This window comes from Pseudorca crassidens, chromosome 14, assembly GCF_039906515.1.
Source record: "Pseudorca crassidens isolate mPseCra1 chromosome 14, mPseCra1.hap1, whole genome shotgun sequence".
NCBI lineage: Eukaryota > Metazoa > Chordata > Mammalia > Artiodactyla > Delphinidae > Pseudorca > Pseudorca crassidens.
The window spans coordinates 90,869,155-90,890,897 of NC_090309.1; the positions used below are offsets into that span (position 1 = coordinate 90,869,155).

Genomic DNA, 21,743 nt, shown 5'->3' on the forward strand with positions numbered 1-21,743 from the left:
AAAGGGACCGGGTGAAACATGGGTCCTGGGGGGGTGGGGACAGCGGGAGGCTCCCAGTGAGATGTGCTTGGCAGGGGTCAGAGGGGGAGAAAGGCCAAAATTTGCATACTCAATACCGAATTCCAAAAAAAGAGACACTTACTGCATGTTGCACAAAGTGAAAAGTGATTTAGGAGATCTTGGCTTTCCTCAGAGTTTCTGGTAATATACCTAGGAAATTGGACAGAAGTGATGTATATTGCTTTTAAGTGACCCGGTTCCCTTCTGCTTGGAGAGGAAATTGCAGAGGGGCAGCGTTAGAACCAGTATATATCAGTTTTCTATTTTAAAATACTTTATTTTGCAATCCTCTGCATTTCTTTACTGTTTCCCATTTATATGACAAAAAATTCAAAATAAAGATATAAATTTTTAGAACCACATCTCTTTAAGCCAAAACAATGTTTTTGAATTGAACTTTTTATATAAACGGGGCAAGTCTTTTACGTAGGTGACCTGAATCATATTACAAATATATTTTCCTGCTCTAGACGAGGCCTAATCTTACATTTTCATGGTTTCTTTTAAAATTGAGAGTATTTTGTGTTTTATTTAACGAGTTCTCCTGTTAGAGTGGTCATGAAAGAAAGGGACAAAAAAGGCTATTAAAGCAGCACACCATGAAATTCTTCAAAGAACTCCCAGAATCTCAGTCTCACCTTTTAAATTATTATCCCACATGTTCAGTGAGCATTGTTCTGTCTGTTTCAGCTACTACACTCAGAATCGGGGCACGTTTGCAGGCCGACCTCGTAGGGTGGGTTCAAACGTGCGAGGTGAGCCCCAGGGAGAGTTCAAACCTGCGGCAGTGCTTTCAGCCTTTATTTGTAAGATTTTTAAAAATATGCAATTGACTTTATCAAGATGAAAGACGATGAGTCTCCTCAAAACATTTTTCCCTGCACACCGGCTCTGGGGGAGACCGGCCGCCCTTGCCCCGTCCTGCCGGTGTAGCAGGCGCTGGGGCAGACGGGACTACACCGGACCACAACCATTCCCAGGCCCGAACACCCTCAGGGGTCCTGCTGCGTGGCCGGCGACGCTGGCCTCCAGGTGGATGGAGAGAGACTGCCCGGCTCTGGGTCCTTGCCCACGTCATGTCCGGCAGCCCTGATTGCTGAGAACAAACGGACGTGCATCTGAGGCTGCCCTGGACGCCTTCCTGGGGAGTCCGCTGCCTCCCTGTCGACAGGCCGATGTGACAGCCCACCTGTCTCAGCCCAGGACAGGCAGCGGCAAGGGCACAGTGTGTGCACCGTTTAAGGAGAGGCCCTCCTCTTGCAAAGAAAAAGCTGTACTTTAAATGCCTTAATACAACTACTTATCAAATCCTCATTTCATTCCAAAAGAGAGAGAGGATGATGGAACATGATAATTAGGTGATCACACGACTTCAGTCAGTAGATTGAGCTGTTTCCATTTCTGCTGCCCTGTGTCAGGGTCGTGGTTTTGTAAACGGGAGAAAAATCACAAGAAGGGGTTATCTGTCTTGCAGGAGGACGAATCAGAGGCACAGGGGAGAAGCTGGTCTGTGGCCACATTTCGTGACGTGCACCTGTGCAAATCAGAGGATTTCCACGATGCGTACTGTGATGCACAGATAGTCAGTTCTTTGATGATATGTCTCAGACCCCCGTGGAGGTGTGAGCCGCAATGATTCTCTTGGGGGTAGGTGGTTAAGTGAGTCATGAGCACAAAGGGCCTCCAGGATGTTCGGGCTCAGAGATGTTTCTGACGTCCTAGACCTACAAAAGCCACAGAAATCTAGCCCGTTCCTACTGAGAAGGGCTAGTTCCAGGAAATCAGAAATCCGGAAGTTTGTGAGTGGTCCTGATTTCTTTTTTGTAGATTCTTGCCTGGATTCTGCAAAAATGGCTTAAAGCATTTTATTATGATTTTTCCATCGATATTCTTAAACGTCTATACAAGACCATTTTTTCCAGCCGGATAGTAACATGAACTACCCCCAAATTACTTTCTCTCGATATTGCTTAAATTCCAAGGCAAATGCAAGATCACAGACAAGGCAAAGGATCACCAATATTTTTGTCTGGAATTTACAGAGATTCTAAGACTATGTATTCATCATTCCCTGTCTCAGAGTGTTTTTACCAATACTACCTCTGGAGTGGAGAGGAAAAAATGAAGAAGCAAGGGTTTTATTTATCACAACTTTACATCTCTAACCATAGGAACTTAAAATAGACCCAGTGCGAGTATTGGTGACAACTGGCAGGGAGCAGGGTGGACCATCGGCTTGGGTGGCCACCCCGAGGCGCCAGGCGCCGAGCGCCAAGCACAGCGCCTGCCTTGTCGGGAGTTTCCATGGAAACCCAGTCAATCTCTGCTGCCATTTCTAAACCCAAGCTGTGCAGCACATGCTGCTCTCTGATTTTATCCACAGGGGATCTGCATGATCCCACAGGGGCCTCCTTTCGTGGAAAAGACGTGCTCTTAGATGAGGAGGTGCTCTTAGATGGGGAGGTGCCGTTAGATGGGGAGGTGCTCTTAGATGAGGAGATGCCCTTAGATGGGGAGGTGCTCTTAGGTGAGGAGGTGCCCTTAGATGAGGAGATGCCCTTAGATGGGGAGGTGATCTTAGATGGGGAGGTGCCCTTAGATGGGGAGGTGCCCTTAGATGGGAAGGTGCTCTTAGATGGGGAGGTGCCCTTAGATGGGGAGGTGCTCTTAGATGGGGAGGTGCTCTTAGATGAGGAGATGCTCTTAGATGGGGAGGTGCTCTTAGATGAGGAGGTGCTCTTAGATGGGGAGGTGCCCTTAGATGGGGAGATGCTCTTAGATGGGGAGGTGCTCTTAGATGAGGAGATGCTCTTAGATGGGGAGGTGCTCTTAGATGAGGAGGTGCTCTTAGATGGGGAGGTGCCCTTAGATGAGGAGGTGCCCTTAGATGAGGAGATGCCCTTAGATGGGGAGGTGCTCTTAGATGGGGAGGTGCCCTTAGATGGGGAGGTGCCCTTAGATGGGAAGGTGCTCTTAGATGGGGAGGTGCCCTTAGATGGGGAGGTGCTCTTAGATGGGGAGGTGCCCTTAGATGGGGAGGTGCCCTTAGATGGGGAGATGCCCTTAGATGAGGAGGTGCTCTTAGATGGGGAGATGCCCTTAGATGGGGAGATGCTCTTAGATGAGGAGGTGCCCTTAGATGGGGAGGTGCTCTTAGATGGGGAGGTGCTCTTAGATGAGGAGGTGCCCTTAGATGGGGAGATGCCCTTAGATGAGGAGGTGCTCTTAGATGGGGAGATGCCCTTAGATGGGGAGATGCTCTTGGATGGGGAGGTGCTCTTAGATGGGGAGGTGCTCTTAGATGGGGAGGTGCTCTTGGATGGGGAGGTGCCCTTAGATGGGGAGGTGCCCTTAGATGGGGAGATGCCCTTAGATGAGGAGGTGCCGTTAGATGGGGAGATGCCCTTAGATGGGGAGATGCTCTTAGATGAGGAGGTGCCCTTAGATGGGGAGGTGCTCTTAGATGGGGAGATGCCCTTAGATGAGGAGGTGCTCTTAGATGAGGAGGTGCTCTTCGATGGGGAGATGCCCTTAGATGGGGAGATGCTCTTGGATGGGGAGGTGCTCTTAGATGGGGAGATGCTCTTAGATGAGGAGGTGCCCTTAGATGGGGAGGTGCCCTTAGATGGGGAGGTGCCCTTAGATGAGGAGGTGCCCTTAGATGAGGAGGTGCCCTTAGATGAGGAGATGCTCTTAGATGAGGAGGTGCTCTTAGATGGGGAGATGCTCTTAGATGGGGAGATGCTCTTAGATGAGGAGGTGCTCTTAGATGGGGAGGTGCTCTTAGATGAGGAGATGCTCTTAGATGAGGAGATGCTCTTAGATGAGGAGGTGCCCTTAGATGGGGAGGTGCCCTTAGATGGGGAGATGCCCTTAGATGGGGAGATGCTCTTAGATGAGGAGGTGCTCTTAGATGAGGAGATGCCCTTAGATGGGGAGATGCCCTTAGATGGGGAGGTGCCCTTAGATGAGGAGATGCTCTTAGATGAGGAGGTGCTCTTAGATGGGGAGGTGCTCTTAGATGAGGAGATGCTCTTAGATGAGGAGGTGCCCTTAGATGGGGAGGTGCCCTTAGATGGGGAGATGCCCTTAGATGGGGAGATGCTCTTAGATGAGGAGGTGCTCTTAGATGAGGAGGTGCTCTTAGATGGGGAGGTGCTCTTAGATGGGGAGGTGCTCTTAGATGAGGAGATGCTCTTAGATGAGGAGGTGCCCTTAGATGGGGAGGTGCCCTTAGATGGGGAGGTGCCCTTAGATGAGGAGGTGCCCTTAGATGAGGAGGTGCCCTTAGATGAGGAGATGCTCTTAGATGAGGAGATGCTCTTAGATGAGGAGGTGCCCTTAGATGGGGAGGTGCCCTTAGATGGGGAGGTGCCCTTAGATGAGGAGGTGCCCTTAGATGAGGAGGTGCCCTTAGATGAGGAGATGCTCTTAGATGAGGAGGTGCTCTTAGATGGGGAGATGCTCTTAGATGGGGAGATGCTCTTAGATGAGGAGGTGCTCTTAGATGGGGAGGTGCTCTTAGATGAGGAGATGCTCTTAGATGAGGAGATGCTCTTAGATGAGGAGGTGCCCTTAGATGGGGAGGTGCCCTTAGATGGGGAGATGCCCTTAGATGGGGAGATGCTCTTAGATGAGGAGGTGCTCTTAGATGAGGAGATGCCCTTAGATGGGGAGATGCCCTTAGATGGGGAGGTGCCCTTAGATGAGGAGATGCTCTTAGATGAGGAGGTGCTCTTAGATGGGGAGGTGCTCTTAGATGAGGAGATGCTCTTAGATGAGGAGGTGCCCTTAGATGGGGAGGTGCCCTTAGATGGGGAGATGCCCTTAGATGGGGAGATGCTCTTAGATGAGGAGGTGCTCTTAGATGAGGAGGTGCTCTTAGATGGGGAGGTGCTCTTAGATGGGGAGGTGCTCTTAGATGAGGAGATGCTCTTAGATGAGGAGATGCTCTTAGATGAGGAGGTGCCCTTAGATGGGGAGGTGCCCTTAGATGGGGAGATGCCCTTAGATGGGGAGATGCTCTTAGATGAGGAGGTGCTCTTAGATGAGGAGGTGCTCTTAGATGGGGAGGTGCTCTTAGATGGGGAGGTGCTCTTAGATGAGGAGATGCTCTTAGATGAGGAGATGCTCTTAGATGAGGAGGTGCCCTTAGATGGGGAGGTGCCCTTAGATGGGGAGATGCCCTTAGATGGGGAGATGCTCTTAGATGAGGAGGTGCTCTTAGATGAGGAGGTGCTCTTAGATGGGGAGGTGCTCTTAGATGGGGAGGTGCTCTTAGATGAGGAGATGCTCTTAGATGAGGAGATGCTCTTAGATGAGGAGGTGCCCTTAGATGGGGAGGTGCCCTTAGATGGGGAGGTGCCCTTAGATGAGGAGGTGCCCTTAGATGAGGAGGTGCCCTTAGATGAGGAGATGCTCTTAGATGAGGAGGTGCTCTTAGATGGGGAGGTGCTCTTAGATGAGGAGATGCTCTTAGATGAGGAGATGCTCTTAGATGAGGAGGTGCCCTTAGATGGGGAGGTGCCCTTAGATGGGGAGATGCCCTTAGATGGGGAGATGCTCTTAGATGAGGAGGTGCTCTTAGATGGGGAGGTGCCCTTAGATGGGGAGGTGCTCTTAGATGAGGAGGTGCCCTTAGATGGGGAGGTGCCCTTAGATGGGGAGGTGCCCTTAGATGAGGAGATGCTCTTAGATGAGGAGGTGCCCTTAGATGGGGAGGTGCCCTTAGATGGGGAGATGCCCTTAGATGGGGAGGTGCTCTTAGATGAGGAGATGCTCTTAGATGAGGAGATGCTCTTAGATGAGGAGGTGCCCTTAGATGAGGAGGTGCTCTTAGATGGGGAGGTGCCCTTAGATGAGGAGGTGCTCTTAGATGGGGAGGTGCCCTTAGATGGGGAGATGCTCTTAGATGAGGAGGTGCTCTTAGATGAGGAGGTGCTCTTAGATGGGGAGGTGCCCTTAGATGAGGAGGTGCTCTTAGATGGGGAGATGCTCTTAGATGAGGAGATGCTCTTAGATGAGGAGATGCTCTTAGATGGGGAGATGCTCTTAGATGAGGAGATGCTCTTAGATGAGGAGGTGCCCTTAGATGGGGAGGTGCCCTTAGATGGGGAGGTGCCCTTAGATGGGGAGATGCTCTTAGATGAGGAGGTGCTCTTAGATGAGGAGGTGCGAATCGAATTTCTGCACATCGATTCTACAGCAGCCTGTTACCAAGCGTCCTGGAGCAAAGACCCCTTTTGATGCATGAATTGTCACATCCAACGCCTTCAGAAAGCTGTGTATTTTTGAATGATGAGGTTTATTAAAGCAAGGAAATTTGTATGTACATCTCAGAGTTTCCAAAAGCCTTAAAGTCTTGAACAGGAACATGAAAATGAGCGCCATAGAGCTGGCAGAAGAAAGAATACTCGAGGGCCCATCCAGGGGTGCCTCGTGTGCTCCAGGAGCACCACCTAAAGAGGAAAAGGCCGACTTAGCACCCTCGAGAAACCAGAGCTGGCTCTTTCAGGGGTGGGTGCTGTGAGCGTGTGTTCACAGCCTGCACGGAGCCCTGTGGTCCTGAAGCTCCAGGGGACGGCAGGCTCCCAACACGCACAGACAAGCCCCCTCCTCCGTCCTCTTCCCCCGGCTGAGGGACGTGACCTTGGAGGTTTCATTTCCCCACATTCTCGCAGCCAGCAAGTGGCAGGCCAGGGATTGGACCCCAGCGGCCGAACTTGAAACCCTGAAAATAATAACAAACCTTTCAAGAAAGCCAGGCCTCTTTCTGGGAATGTTTATTCTTTCCTGACACTGTGAAAGGTCTGAAAATGAGCCAGTAACGTTTTCTTTGTTTTCCTGGTGACAAAGGACAGTTTACATGCCTCTTTTTTATCAGATGATGCATTTGTAAATGGCTTAAACACACAAAAACTACTCCAAAATCCTTTTCTCTTTTTTTCTATAATTAGTAAATTCTCGTTTTCATTTGCATGATTTTGATTAAAATGCCTACTTAAATTTGAACAGAATATGTCAACCTCCTCCTGCCTCTATCAAAAAAGAGACATTAAAAAATTTCTACTCATGTTTAAATGAAAAAATTTTAAATAAATTTGCACTAGGCGCTTAAATTAGGAAGACTTTAAGGATTTTTTTCTTTTGACCAAAAAGCAAGGCCACATGTCTATTATTGGCTGGTAGGAAACATTACTGTTTCTTGATACATTTTCGAAACAGAAATGTGCAGCAGATTAGCTTCTCTTCGAATGATTTTTATTGCTTTGAGAATCTCCTCCCTCTGGGGTTGGGGGTGTCTCCACATGAGCTGTCAGTTGGGAAATCAGTTAGATTCAGTCATTCAGGTCATTATTGACGGAATAGTCTTGAGATCAAACTTTCGGTTCATGAACAGCTGTTACTTTAATGACAGTCAGGCCAACAATCTGATTCAGGGTATTGTTTTGATGGAAGGACAGCGTTAAACTCCTTCTGCCCCAAACTCCTATTTTTAAACCCTGATTCCACTTACACACATCGACGATTTCTCGACCCCTTTTCCCTCAGTGCCTTTTTTCTTCTCCCACAGCAGTCTATAAACTTTAACCCTTTATAGGCTATGCCAAGTATCAACGGTACAACTGAGATCTGTAATCACGTTCCTTTTCTCAGGACTAAAGGAGAACTGGCAGATTCTAAATACCAACAATTGATCGTGCATCTAACTGTAAACTGGGACATTCACACCCTTGAACTCAGCCCAGCTGCATGAATGCCCACCACACTCCCTGACACTCTCACTGGTTTTGAGAAAGTCTGTCTGTAAGCAAGTAATCTGCTGGCCTTAACCCGACATCCAATATCCAGGGTGGCTTTCTGAGTGGAAAGCAAATGGAAATCTCTTAGAAGCATTTACCTTTATGAACCATTTTTAACTTGTGGTTTTTGTCCCTGCCAGGAATTCAGATGCTCATTGAGTAGGGGGTGGGGGGAGCACAGGGCATGAACTGAGGGTTACTACTGGGTGGTAATATTGTTACTAAATCATCTCATCCTTGTCTCTTGAGAGTTAAAATTTAGTGAAAAGAAGAACATTTTTTCCTTAATTTTTGTCCTTAATTCTTACATTCCTGGTGGGTGCAAATGCAGCTGATGTAGCTTGAAGTGGAAGTGTCTTTGTAGGACTGCTTATTCCTGAGATGGCGTATTTGAGAAGTTCCACGGGGGGCAACGACCATAAAACTCTCTTTAAAAACATCCCCTCCCGTTAGCACAGTGGCAATGTGGTAGTTAAGAGGCTGCACGGAGTTTCCTGGAAACGTTTAAACACAGGCAGCGTAGGTGCCCAAACTAACCTCAGCGTCTCAGCTGACTTGGCTTGTTGACCGAGACAGATCTGTGCCCTACTCCCTACTCACGTCAGTTAAAAGTAAGAAGGGTTTTAAGGTAAATCAAAGCTACCTGAGTGCCCGATGACGGTCTGAAAGACAGCTAGTCTAACTCCCAGGGCTGGCACAGGAGGCTGCCCGCACCAGCCTCTGGGGCCAACCAGGGGCAGGACTGGGAGGGGCCGCTGTGACGGGCCTGTTGCAACGCCGCCGTTTTGAGTTTAGACGGGGACCGGTCTTGGGCCGCCGTGTGTGCCTTTTCATGAACAGTCGCGCATCGTGTTCGGATGGTGCAGCAACAGGTCCTGCTGTGACTGGTTCCACTGGACTTGAAATAATGATGGAAGGGGTGGGAACATGGGGTGAACACCTGGGGACCAAGGTGCCGCACGGCTGTGGAGGAGGGGCAGCTGCCGCCCCGAGATCGCTGGTCCCTGGATGGCACCGCTGTGCGCGGAGGGAAGAAGGGGTCCGAGCCGCACCTGGTGGTGGACGAGGATGGGGACGCCCCACGAGCCCGGCGGGGACCCTCCAGCTCCGTCTCACCTCCTCACCCAGGGAGGCTCAGCATTAAAGAGACTTTGGAACTGTATAAGTAAGAAGGTGACTTGCTCAGGGGTTTGATGCCTTTCCACGTGCCTTTGTAATTGCAGGTGCCCCACCCCTGGCTGCGATGGCTCCGGGCACATCACCGGCAACTACGCTTCCCATCGGAGGTATGCACGGCTCACTCCCACAAACACCCCCTCCACGCGCGGGACCCCTAACGGGGGCTCGGGTTGCCTCCACTGGTGAATTAAGGGTCTAGAGACCCTCGCCCACAAATGGGGCTGCCCGCAGGGGCCTCACTTAGAACACCAGCTCTCGGGACCATGGCCCCCCTCTGACTTCCCCCTCATGGTGCCACTGGCTCCATCCGCAAGAGACGTTCCTCAAGTCACCCAGGAGCACGACTTTCTAAATCGAAAAGGGAGAGAAAAAGAGCCAGGATGTTATAAGATGCCAGAGAGCAGCCATTGAAAGACAAGCATGGTAATCCCCCGAGAGTGGATCTCTTAAATATTGAGATTTGAGCCCCAAAGCTGTACGGTTATTATAAGCAGGGATCAGCAGAGCTGAACACACAGAAGGGCTTGACCTTACAAATCCCAGGCCCCGCTGGTCCCAGAGAGCAGGGAGCGTCTAAGCACAGCGTGAAGAGTCAGTCGTGTGAGGCAGCAAGAGGCCCACGGTCGCTGAATAGTTTACAAACCTCTGTCTTACACCAGGCCCTATGTTAGAAGTGGATTGAAAGAGCCTGTTGGTACAACACCTGCACAAAGGTGGGTCTAGACCCCGTGGGCAGGAGCAAGAATTCCTTGTCGTGTTCAGTCAGGGTCGACAAGCCAAGGTCAGGACAAGAGCCTTTCTCAACGGAGACCCTCGTAACCCGAAGTCTCCAATGCAGGAAGGGGAGCTGCGTCTGACAAATGAACAAACCATGTTACGACATAGCTGCCGCCTTGCCACCCTCTAAAATCAGATTATAAAGTGGGCAGTCGGAATGTGGACGAGCCCTTCAGCTTTAAATGCTTCCCCAACAAAAACAGCAACAAAAATGAAGAGAAAAGAGAAAGGAGGGGGGAGGAGAGAGGGAGGGAGGGAGTCAGGACAGTTGGTGTGGGTCACCCCCGTGTGGCCGCCCGAGTGACCAGATCCGGCGTTCAGAGCAGGGGGTGCTCCCGGGCTGGCTGGCTCAGCGTGGCTTAGAGACGGAGCTGGCAGGGTGGGCTGTTTCCTCCTTAAGGCCACAGGCTTCTGTGTTCACTTTCCAGCCGTTTGGGAGCATCGTTTCTACAGCTCAGGTCTGGGAAAAGTAGGAATTATGATGACCAACAAGGAGAACTGAATTCCTCAATTTATGGGTGGATTCTTCACACTGACTTGATAAAAACACCTCATTCTCTAGACCAGGGCTGTCCGCCTGGGCAATGTAGGCACTCGGGGTGAGATCGTTCTTTGCTCTGGGAGTCGTCCCACGTGTTGGAAGATGTTGGGGAGCATCCTGGCTCCACCCACTAGGTGCCGGTGGCACCGTCAGCCCCATTCGTGACAACTAGGTGTCTGCAGACATGTCCGAATGTTCCCAGGGCCACTGCCATGCACCACAGGGTCGAGAGGAGCCTTGCCAGGTTGTCTTGCTGGTTTTACCCGGCGGCCCAGAGCCAGCTGCTGTATTGTGAATGTAGAACAAGGGTGAATACATGCCAAAAGGGATCCCCAGCGTAGGATCACCGGTTTAGAGAAAATGAAATAAAATAAAATAAAGCTCTAGTTAAGTTTCTAAGTCAAGCACACTCTATGCTACTCTTTATGTTAATTTATCTTAGAATTTACCTCAGTCCTCACAAGGCCAGAATTCCCAGCACTGAATAATGCCTGCAAACTAAAAGTGAACATGTACTGGTCATTTCATATCCAAATGTCTCTTTTACTACTTTTTTTTGCTTTGACGTCATGTAAATTTATTCATAATTTGAACACGCGCATGCATGTAACATATACTTTAGAATGGTGGGTATGTCCGTAGAGCGTAAACTTGTGAATGAAACGTAACTTAAGCTTGGATTTAAGCTCCGCTCTGTGCCTGGACTAAATAGCGCCAGGCTTGCTCTGTACATCTGGAAAGTCAATTTGATGTGGCTTTCAGCACATTTCAGGGCTACATCCAGCCCTACAGGGGGGCCTATTAAAAGCAGAGCACATTCCTCAGTATCGTTCATCCGAGGACACCTTCCATGCGTAGGAGTTAGAGTGGGCCTGAGCTGCTGGCGGAGCAGCAGTGGGGCTAGGGTAAGAGCCCTGTGCACACTGGATGCTGCGGAAAGACAGAAGCAGCCCCCCAGGCCCGACGACCCTTGAAGGTCGTAAGTACACATAGATACACGCCTTTCGGGGTTACTCTTACTTGATCCATTCCCAGGAACGTGAGGCGATGTTACCTACATGCAAACCACAGGGAAACTCCGCTCAGGGACCGATTCCTCAGCCTTCTGCTAAGTTGTGCCAGGCTACCAGGCAGCCACAGACACCTCAGAGACACCGCAGGCTCGGTTCCAGGCCACTCGCGGCAATACAGCGAAGGCCACGATAAAGCGGGTCACACACGTCTTTGGTTTCCCACCACGTATAAAAGTTATGTTTACACTACACTGTAGTCTATTAAGTGCAAATAGCATTATGTCTAAAATGACGTAATTACCTTAGTTTTTAAAATGCTGTACTGCTAAAAAACTGCTAGCTATCATCGGAGCCTTCAGCAAGCTGTAGTCGTTTTGTAATAGTAGCATCAAAGATCACTGATCACAGGTCACCGTAACAGATATAACAATAATAGAAAAGCTTGAAAAGTGCGAGAACCATTGAAATGCGACACAGAGACACAAAGGGAGCAAGTGCTGTTGGAAAAACGGAGCCAAAAGAACTTGCTTGACTCGGAGTGGCCGCAACCGTCAGCTGGTGAAAAAATGCAAGGTCTGCGAAGCGCCACGAAGGCGCGCCCGTCCTCGGGCTCCAGGGCAGAGCAGCCACAGCACGAGGACCCTCGGGCGCCCCTGAGCAGCTGTGGCTGGGACCCCCCACCCCCGGCCCAGGCCGGATGCACACATGCAGACGCCGTCTACGCTACAGGAGGCCACTTCGCCCTGCTGTAGCTGCCACGAAGGACTGTGTGTCCCAGGCACTGTCCCGGGAGCTAGGAAAGCCTACTCGGCCCCGCCAGCCTCAGAGCCACCCTGAGCAGCAGGTGACTTCATTTCTCTCTGCACTGGAGGAAACAGGCTCTGAGCGATTATGTGTCGGAGACAGAACTCAGCCTAGTGGCCACCGCCAGTGTCACACCTCTGGTCACGGATGGACCTCTGCAGCTGGGACGGCCTGTGAAGTTCACACAGGGAAAGGAGGGTCACCCCCGACCCCAGGTGGCGTCTGCTCTGCCGTGCTCTTGTTTGGGTTGTAATCGTGATGTGTTTTCTGTCTCAACGTCACCTCTGAAGCTTTTTTTTTTTTTTTTTTTTTTTTTTGCGGTACGCGGGCCTCTCACTGTTGAGGCCTCTCCCGTTGCGGAGCACAGGCTCCGGACGCGCAGGCCCAGCGGCCATGGCTCACGGGCCCAGCCGCTCCACGGCATGCGGGATCCTCCCGGACCGGGGCACGAACCCGCGTCCCCTGCATCGGCAGGCGGACTCTCAACCACTGCGCCACCAGGGAAGCCCTCCTCTGAAGCTTTTTTAAGTCCATTTTAATCAATATTGTTGACCATCTCTGATGTTCTATCAAAAAATCCCCATCATCAGAAGCTTTCTCTGTCCTGAGCGGAGAAACCTCGCTCAGCATCGCACACGGAGGGGCTCAGGCTGTGTCTTGGTCTTTTTGTCTTCAGACCACGATAGAAAAATCCATTGCTTCAGCTCTCTCCCTCAAAGGTCCTATTCCCAGGCCTCTTTCCCTTCTCCTGACCCTCCTCCAGGCTGGCTTGTTTCTGCAGCTTCCAGACAGGCTGGCACAGCAACCTCTTGGCCAGGTCCTCCCCGTGGCCTCCCCAGGCCTCCTCCGACGCCATCGTCCCACCTGCAAGTAGCAGCAGGTCCCACGGCCTGGAGCGGGTGCTCCGAGGCAGAGGTGGCGCCCAGGCTTTTCACAAGCGGTGATGCGGCACGAATCTGCCTCCCCCGGGACCCCTCCCCTCTCGTAGAGCAGTGGCACCCCTCGGGCTCCAGAATGTTCTCTGACAGCGAAAGACGAGCTGTACTGAGACTCGCTGCGTGCCAAGAACACGTGCGTGTGTCATCTCACTCTCCGAGCGTGGCTCTTCTCCTAAGGGCGTGTGAGGGGCCAGCGCACGGGACCCACGCTCAGAGGTGACAGTGACCCCAGACCGGCCTGCAAGAGCTGGCTGTGGACTCCCTCACCTAGACAAGGATGCCGGGATTCCAGGCCAGCCCGTGTCAGAGCCAGGGTTTCCTCGGAGTCAGGGTCGGGTCCAGACGAAGTTCCCTGCTGCGCTATTTGTTCTGTTTTGGTTCTGTTCCAGTTTATTTTCACTCCCAGCCCCGTGTCGGCGAGGACGCAGAGCCTCACCTCTCTCCCAAGTTCAGAGTGAAGGAGGCGGGGGCAGGACAGAGCCAGGCTCCCTGGCCAGCGTCCTGGCCTGTGGCTTCCCTTCACCACTAAGGTCCCCGTGTGGGGACAGGCAGGAAAGACGGGCTCCCAGGCAGGATCCGCGAGTCCCACCCACCCCTCCTCATCATTCACTGATTAACTCACGACAAATATCTAACTATGACCTACTCTGTGCAAGGCATTGGCCTGGGAATCAGAGGAAGAAGGGAAAATAAACACACAGGGAACTGACACTCGTGTGGACGAGCGAATGGACAGTCACCAGGATGGAGTGAGAAACACCACGGGGACCGAGGGCCGTGAGAGCCCCAGGGCTGCTGTCAGGATGGCAGGTGGGCAGAGAAGACTGCCTGGAGGAAGACCGTCCAGGCTGAGGCCAAGCAGACGGGGAGGGATGCAAGGCCCGAGGATGGCTTGGCCGGGACCGGGACGTGCCGGAAGCCTCCAAGAGGACCACGTGGGGCAGGGACAGCAGGGCTGGCGGCGCCCAAACCAGGAGCCTTGGGTGCTGCGTGCAGGGGTGTGGGTCCATCCTGAGGTGAGTCGGAAGCGGGCAAAGGCTAAGCAGACCACACGCGCGTGCAGCTGAGCCCTGCGGCTCTGACACCCCATCCTACAGGCAGGAGTGACATCGACTCGGAAGGCATTCAGGACGGAAGAGCCACAGGACTCGTGGGAGAGAAAACCCGGGAACGGCCACGGGTGACCCAGCCTCTGGCCCCTGACAGGAGCAGACGGGAGTGGTGTGGGCTCAGCCAGGGAGGACGGTGAGTTTTCCGGCAGCAGCAGCAGCGAAGGTGTCCCAGTCCCCGCGGGCAGCACGGTTTGCAGAGGGGCAGCTGGGAGTCATCGCCGCCTGGTACCTGGAGACCAAGGAGCCGTGGCAGCATGAGGACAGAGGAGGGCCTGGCGGGGGGACCGGCTCAGCACAGGCAGAGCAAGCCAAGCGGACCACGGAGTTTGCAGATCACGGAGCCGCGGAGCCGCAGAGCCGAGGCCGGACGCGGGCCCCAGCAGGGTGGCAGGAGCTGCAGCCGGTCCTGCAGTGCGAAGGCGGCGTCCCGGTTCCCGCGGGCCACCGTGACCCACCAGGATAAGAACAGTTCTCACAGAAGACCCCGGGGGGGGCCAGAGGCGTGAAAACACAGCCCCCACTTTCTAAATTTTTATCCAAAAAAGGAGGAGAGAGATGGAGGGAGCGGGAGAGAGTGAATCAAGGCGCACGCACCCTGTCTCTTTTGCTGTCTTGTAGAGGGTGACAGGTGAAGCGGCGGAGGGAAGGAGGCCGCGTGCCAGGGGAGTTGGAGCGCTTGAAAATGGGGACGCGAGGGGCGGGGGGCTCCGGAGCTGCACCTTTACAGAGAGGAGCCAGCGCCTGCATAAACGTGGAACAGAACCAAGGAGACGGCCGTGATGGGGTGATGGGGGTGCCCCCCAAGACAGCCGGGCCCTTGCCTGAGGGCCAGTGTGCTCAGACAGAAGCCAGACCCGGCAGAAAAGCATGTACTGAGGTCAGGACGATCCAGTGGACGGCACATCCCGCCCTGGCTCAGCCCTGGGGCCTCTGCCTCCACACTTCCCCGGGAGCTCCAGAAACGGTCCAGTGCCTGCTTCTCCAGTTCTCTGCAAAAATTCCCGCTTATTCTATATAATCTCACATCTAATAGCCTAATAGCCTACAGTTAGCTGTTGTTGAACAGAAAAAAACTCATATATAGACATTCCTTTAGTTCCTTTAGACAACGTGAGCCGCTATTTCCAAAATTCCAACATTAAATAGAATAAGCTTGGTCAACTTGCACTGCATCTTCTGCAGGTGCCATGGGAAGCCAGCCTAATCAGGTAAATGGGGACGGATGCCCAGGACACGCCCCCTCCCAAGACGAAGGGCTCTGGAATCCGGCCACAGGAACGCCACCAGAAAGGAATGGGGAGGCGTGTGTTTCTTCTTCCCTGTGGCCTCTTCTGTGCAGAAGGCTCGTCCCCCTCTGGCAAGTCAGCCCGGCCTCTCCTGGCGACTCCTGACACCAGCTTCTCCCACCCAGGCTCTGGGCGCCCTCGCGGGGGCCTGACAGTGTCTGAAGGCCTAGGGGGAGCACAGAGGAGCTGCCCCCAGGATATCGTTTTCATGCCAAGAAGCACCAACTGCTGGAGGAAACTGCGTCAAAGCCCCATCGACAGTGAAAGGGGCTTGCGGGGTGAACAGCTTAGGCGCTTCCTGAAGTCTCGCTTCTTCCTTAGCCTTTCAGGTTGCCCGAGAGCCAAGAAGAGCGGCATCAGGATAGCACAGAGCAAAGAGGACAAGGAAGACCAGGAGCCCATCAGGTGTGTGGGCCGGGGAGCCGGTCGGGGGGCCGGGGGGCGGGGTCAGGGGAAGCTGGGGGCCGTGGGGCGGGGTCGGGGGAAGCTGGGGGCCATGGGGCGGGGTCATGGGGCCGGGGGGCGGGTCAGTGGAAGCTGGGGGCTGGCGGGGAGGCCAGGCTTGGAGAGGTCGGTCAAGTGCGAGGTCACAGCATTGAAACCAGACCATGCACACCTGCTAACTGACCAAAAGCATCCTCTAAATGACAGGTGAGGTGATAACCAAACACCCATCCATCCGACGCTCTGCGTAACCTAAGCATAAGAAAGTCCCCTGTACCTTGGATGGGAAAAGCAGTGTAATTTACTGGGAAAGGCAGGTCCGTGAGAGTACAGGAGGTTATTAACTACAGCAGCTAAAGAGAACATTTGGCTGACTTCCAGCTTAGGAAGGTCGCTTAGCTGTCTGTACTCTGCTTCTCACTGAGGCGGGATGGAGAGCACGGTGGGTAGAAGGCTAGCCCCTCCCCCTCCCTACAGGCATTTGCCCGGACTGCTGCCCGGTGAGCCTGGGTCTCACAAGTCTGTGAGATAAACCTGTTGCCATCTCCCTGAAATTTTAATCTCATTCATTCAGTGTCTTTTTTTAGAGAAAAGTTTTGATTAAAATTAAAATGTGTTTGCGGTTTGGCTGTGAGTCCTCAGCCCTTTGCCATAACCTGCAATAGAGAAGTTTCAGAAGCACGATTTAATTACCCTGTTGCTGAACCTTAGCTCCAACCAATGATTTTCCTGTTTATTAAAAAAAAAAAAAGTGCTCCTGGGGTACCTCGTGCCAAAGCTATGCCAGGAAACTTAACTAAATACCACCTCTGCTGCTCAAAAACCTATCTAGCTGGAAGGGTATCCTGTGATCTCAGAAAACATAGCCAAACAAATGAATATTCTCTAGCTCCTGAGAAGAACACAGGTTTATACGACAATCTTAAAAATAATCCTGCAGTTTTCCATTGACTTTGCACATCTCCACCATAAAAGCTGTGACTCGCCTCTCGAACAGATGCCCGCATCTCACTTGCTCCAACAAACTGGTTCTTCCTTTTCACCCACGGCATCTGCATCCCTCACTAAGCCTGGACTTTCTGTTGTTCCAGGTAAACCTTCTTCCCACCTGGCCTGGACCAGTTTCCAGGAGGGTGAACTACTTCACGGCTCCGCTAGGTGGTGTCTTTTCGTGACTTTTCTTTTTCTTTCCTTCTGCTGCAGTAGAGGATGCTGGTTTGTCTCTCGTGTCAGGTTAACTTGACCTTGCTGGGGGGCCACCAGGCGTAGGGTGGCGAGACAGCCAAGCTTGCCCCTCTGTCCCCCAGGTGCCCCGTGCCCGGGTGCGATGGCCAGGGCCACATCACCGGCAAGTACGCCTCCCACCGAAGTGCGTCCGGGTGCCCCTTGGCGGCCAAGAGGCAGAAGGACGGGTACCTCAATGGCTCCCAGTTCTCCTGGAAGTCCGTGAAGACGGAGGGCATGTCCTGCCCCACGCCGGGCTGTGACGGCTCCGGGCACGTCAGTGGCAGCTTCCTCACGCACCGCAGGTGAGTGCACCCGCCCAGGCTCTGTGCCGCGGGCGGCGCGGGGAGGCCGGGGGCGCCGCTTGGCCCGCGATGGTGCCACGCCCACCCCTCAGGCTGAGAGAGGAGACCCCGAACACTATGACATTCTGAGGCTCGGGAAAGGAAGAAACAAACAAATTTATTTTGAAAAGCACAGACTCGTCCTACCACGTCCGCATGTACGTAGAGGTTTCCAAATGTCCTCGATCAGGATCCGCAGAAAGAAATAGGCTGTCACTTTCCACGCGCGCGCACACTCACAGGAGTATCTGTGGATTTAGTTATTCGTTTTGGCTGAATATTGCAGGCAGGTCCCGCTCGAGGGAAGTGGGTGGCCCCTGGTTACAAAGGCCTCATCAGATACATCAGGAAACCTACAGAAGGGCCGATCATCACCATTGATTGTTATTTGCTTAATGGTGAAATATCTACATATGCGATTGCGTTGCCTTAGAAGAAGAGGCTTGCTCTGTTGAAGCAAGTGGCTCCCTGTAGAAGTCAGGAGGAACGACTGACGTGGGCAAGTCCCAGGCGTGCCCCAGCTTCCCAGGGTCCAGGTGGGGGGACACAGCATCACACATACGACCTAAAGCCACGGGGCTCCCCCGGCCTCTCCGACCACAAGCCCCGTGCGCCTTGCCTCCATCTGCAGCACTGCATGGAACACGCAATGAGCCAAGCGGAACGATGCGTGACGATGCGCCTTAACCGTTTGGGGAAGTGGTTTTATTGTAAAAGAAATTCCTGCTCAGGTAGAGACTCAGACGGGACGAAGGGACCTAAAGAGAGACACGAGTGTCTTTCCCTGACTCTCCCCAAGGTGGGAAGTCCCCGCGTCCCCCTTCAGAAAGCACCCTTGAGCAAAGAGGCACGCAGCCCGGCTTAACGTGCCCAGGGGCACAGAGACCCCTGACCCCCATGGCACACCGGCTTCTTCTTTTTGATAGAAATAGATCACAGTGTTTCCTGGGCGTCTGCATGGAACGAGGGCTGGCCTTTCACCAGAACAGCCCCGGTCCCAGCTGGTAGCAGGCATGTCCTTGATCGGCGAACATCTCACTCCTGCTCAGAGCGGCCCCCTCCTTTCCAGAGGGAGGGCTCGGCCTGCGGCCCCCAGTCTCCACTCTAGACGGGATGTTACCCGGCAGAGAACTCCCTTCTGCTGTCTTCTGTACATCCCTGTGCCAGAGTGTCTCCAGGGTACCGTCCTAGAAGCAAAAATGCCAAAATGCCCTCCAAAAACTGCCTCTCCTTCCGTAAGTTCTGGGCAATCAATAAATGTTTTAAAAATTTAAGAACCCTGCCCACATGACCTGTGAATGAGGGTATACGTGGCTGGCTAATCTGACACAAACGAAGACAAGCTCCACTTCTCTGATTAAATGTAAGCACTCAGTTTCCAGAAACGACAGCAGAAGAGGGGGGCGTAGGCGTAACTGCTACCTGTGTGGCGTTTGCTCGTTTCCAAACCTTTGGTAGGATAGTTGCCTTAGAGTCGGAAGAATAACCCTTTGTTCAGAGCCACCCAGCAGATCCTACTCACCTTCGCAGGCTGGTTACTCAGCGCGTCCTCAGGGCTCGCAGGGAGGACGACTCGAGGGCCCCAGACTCCGAGTCGCTACCACCAGGCAGGACTCTCGGGGCTCACCCCTCCCCACATGCTGCTGGGCTCACCCCACACACCTGACCACCCTCCAGATTCACACCCAGGTGCCAGGACGGAGGTGATCTCGTAAAGACGCCCAGGCTCTCCTGGTTCCTGGCCTTCCCTGTTTCTTTTCCGCCAAGAGACACATCTCCCCAGGGCCTCTGGCCAGGAGGGGCGTGTTGATTCAAAGGTGCCTTTGCCTTGAGCAGATGGAGGGAATCTCTGGACAGGTCTAGTGAAGACAGGCACAGCCGGTGACTCCTGTGACTTGGGCAGAATGTCTCTCACCTAGAATCCCCCGTGACGCGCCCTGGGGTCTGCAGACAGCTCACCCAGAGCCCCAAGGAGGGTCCCGGGAGGAGCTCCCCGAGTCCAGGGAACAAGCAACCAGCCTGGTCTGCCCAGCCTACGCTGGGAGCCGAGCCTCTGGTCCAGGGCACCGCGGCTCCACCGTGAGATGGAGCTGGAGGGTGGACCCTCAGAGCATCTCAGAAGCAGCTCCGTGGGGGCCCTGCTTGTGGTGGGCAGAGCCGCGCAGAGACTTTGATACTTTATTTCACTGTGAAGCTTAACCAGAACAGTCTGACCTGCTACCTGTCACCTCTGAGGACGAAGGTTATGTAGATGCTGCGTGGAAAGGGTTGGGAACCCGGGGGTGTCGGGTGATAGGCGGGCGCCCTCCCTCCGGGTGTGAATCTGTCTGGCAGGGCGCGGGCGTGGGGTGGAGTGGTTAGAGAGACGATCAGGACCCTGCGAGAGCTGGCCTGCATTTTTTAAATTGTGCTGTGAAGCACATAACACAAAATTTACCGTCTCACCCATTTTTAAGTGTCCAGTTCAGGGGCTGTAAGCACAGTCTCACTGCTGCGCAGCCACTGCTACTGTCGCCTCTGGAGCCCTTCACCTTTCCAGGAAAACCCTGCCCCCGCTAGACACGCACTCCCAGCCCCTGCCCCGGCCCCTGGCACCCACTTTCCAGCGGATCTGACTCTCTGGTCCTCACCTAAGTGGAATCACATGGTGTCTGACCCGTGATCGCTTATCTCGCACAGCATAGCGTCCTGGGGTCCCTGCACATTGTGGCCTGTGTCAGAATCACCCGGCTTTTAAGGCTGAATCGTGTCCTGTCGCACGTCAGCCTGCAGTTTTCAACTGTTGAACAAGTTTTCATTTATTTTAGATGAAACGTTGTTCCCTGGAGGTGTAAGAACCGAAATCCTGGGCAGGAACATGGCTTGGGCACAAACACAGGCTTGGTAGGGTTTCCATACGCCTCTTCCCCCAGAGGCCCGGGGCCCGTCGGCTGTCTGGTTCCCCAGACCTTTAAGGCCTCAGTGAGGAGGGGCCTCCCAGAAAGACATGGGTGGTACCCTGAGATGCAGGGTTCCTTGTACAACCCATGTGCCATGAAAGCAAAGCAGCTTTTAGAATCAGAAAAAGAGTAGAAGGAAACAGAAATTCCTGTTTTATTGCTCTTTTCCCTCCAAGTTGTGACCACCCAGCAAGATGATAAAGGATCACTTCCTAAGGTGCGTGGATGAAGGGGGAGCACCCGCCCTGGCTTCCGGGTCCCAGGAAGCCCACTCGCCCCGCTTTCCTCTTTGGGAGGTGACCACATGGATATTCTGGGAAAAGGACATTGACAGGTGACACGTGCCCTGAGCTCCCACAGTCGCTGTTGGCTGCAAAATCATTTCCACTCATTTCTTCCGTGTAAGGATGGGTGGGAGGACCTCCTCCCGGTCCCTGTTTCCCGGGCAGAGCTGCTCTAAAGGACTAGGGATTGGCTTACTCTATGGTTAGGATTGGCTGCGTCAAAAATGGCGGGTGGGATGGGAGACAACACCTGGGAGTAGCTCGTAGGGGCTCGGGAGCAAGGGAGGGTTTTCTAGGAGGGATGAATCTGGATACAAGATTTACCTGAAGGAATGAAACCAACGGGTGAAAAGAATTAAAGGCACAGAGCAGTCATGGGGACTTAAAGGCACAGAGCAGTCATGGGGACTTAAAGGCGCAGAGCAGTCATGGGGACTTAAAGGCGCAGAGCAGTCATGGGGACTTGACGGGGCCAGATCTTGAGAGGCAGACAGAGGCACTGGGATCTCATCAGAGGCACGATGAGGTGCCTGAAAGGGTGCAGGGACTCGGGATTCCAGGATCAGGGTTAGAGGTGTCAGGAGCAAGGGCAGGAGAGAGGATGCTCTTCCAGGGTCTCAGCTGGCTTGGGGGGCAATGGCTCAGCTGGCCGGGAAGACCCCCCAAGCCTGTGTGTGGGTGTCAGGACTGTGTGCACTATGGGGCCGGTGATGCAGGAGGGAGGCAGGCTGGAGGGAGGGGCTGGGCAGGAGGGAGGGCGTGGGCAGGGGGTCTACCTGTGGAACCGCTTCTCTGTGTGCGGGTGTGCTGGTCATACTGTGCTATCACCCCAATCTTACCACTTTATGTAGATTAGGAATATTCTCCAAAATTAGAGCCACAATTCTAACCCTAACAAATAAATAAATAATCTTAGAAGCAAGTCATCTCTCACTGAGCTTGACCCAAATATTTTTTTAATTCCCTCCCAGACCCCCTTAAACCTCTTCCACCTGA

General features: G+C 53.3%; 1 protein-coding gene across 22 annotated transcripts in view; it reads left to right on the plus strand.

Annotated features, from left to right (window-relative positions):
• MYT1L (myelin transcription factor 1 like) overlaps positions 1-21,743 on the plus strand; it is a 411,946-nt gene that overhangs the window by 364,590 nt on the left and 25,613 nt on the right. For all 22 annotated transcript variants that reach the window (XM_067703799.1, XM_067703798.1, XM_067703801.1 and 19 more), the window contains 3 exons: positions 9,086-9,148; positions 15,834-15,917; positions 17,264-17,485. In XM_067703799.1, coding sequence (XP_067559900.1) covers positions 9,086-9,148; positions 15,834-15,917; positions 17,264-17,485 — 369 coding nt within the window. The remainder of the gene's footprint in view (positions 1-9,085; positions 9,149-15,833; positions 15,918-17,263; positions 17,486-21,743) is intronic.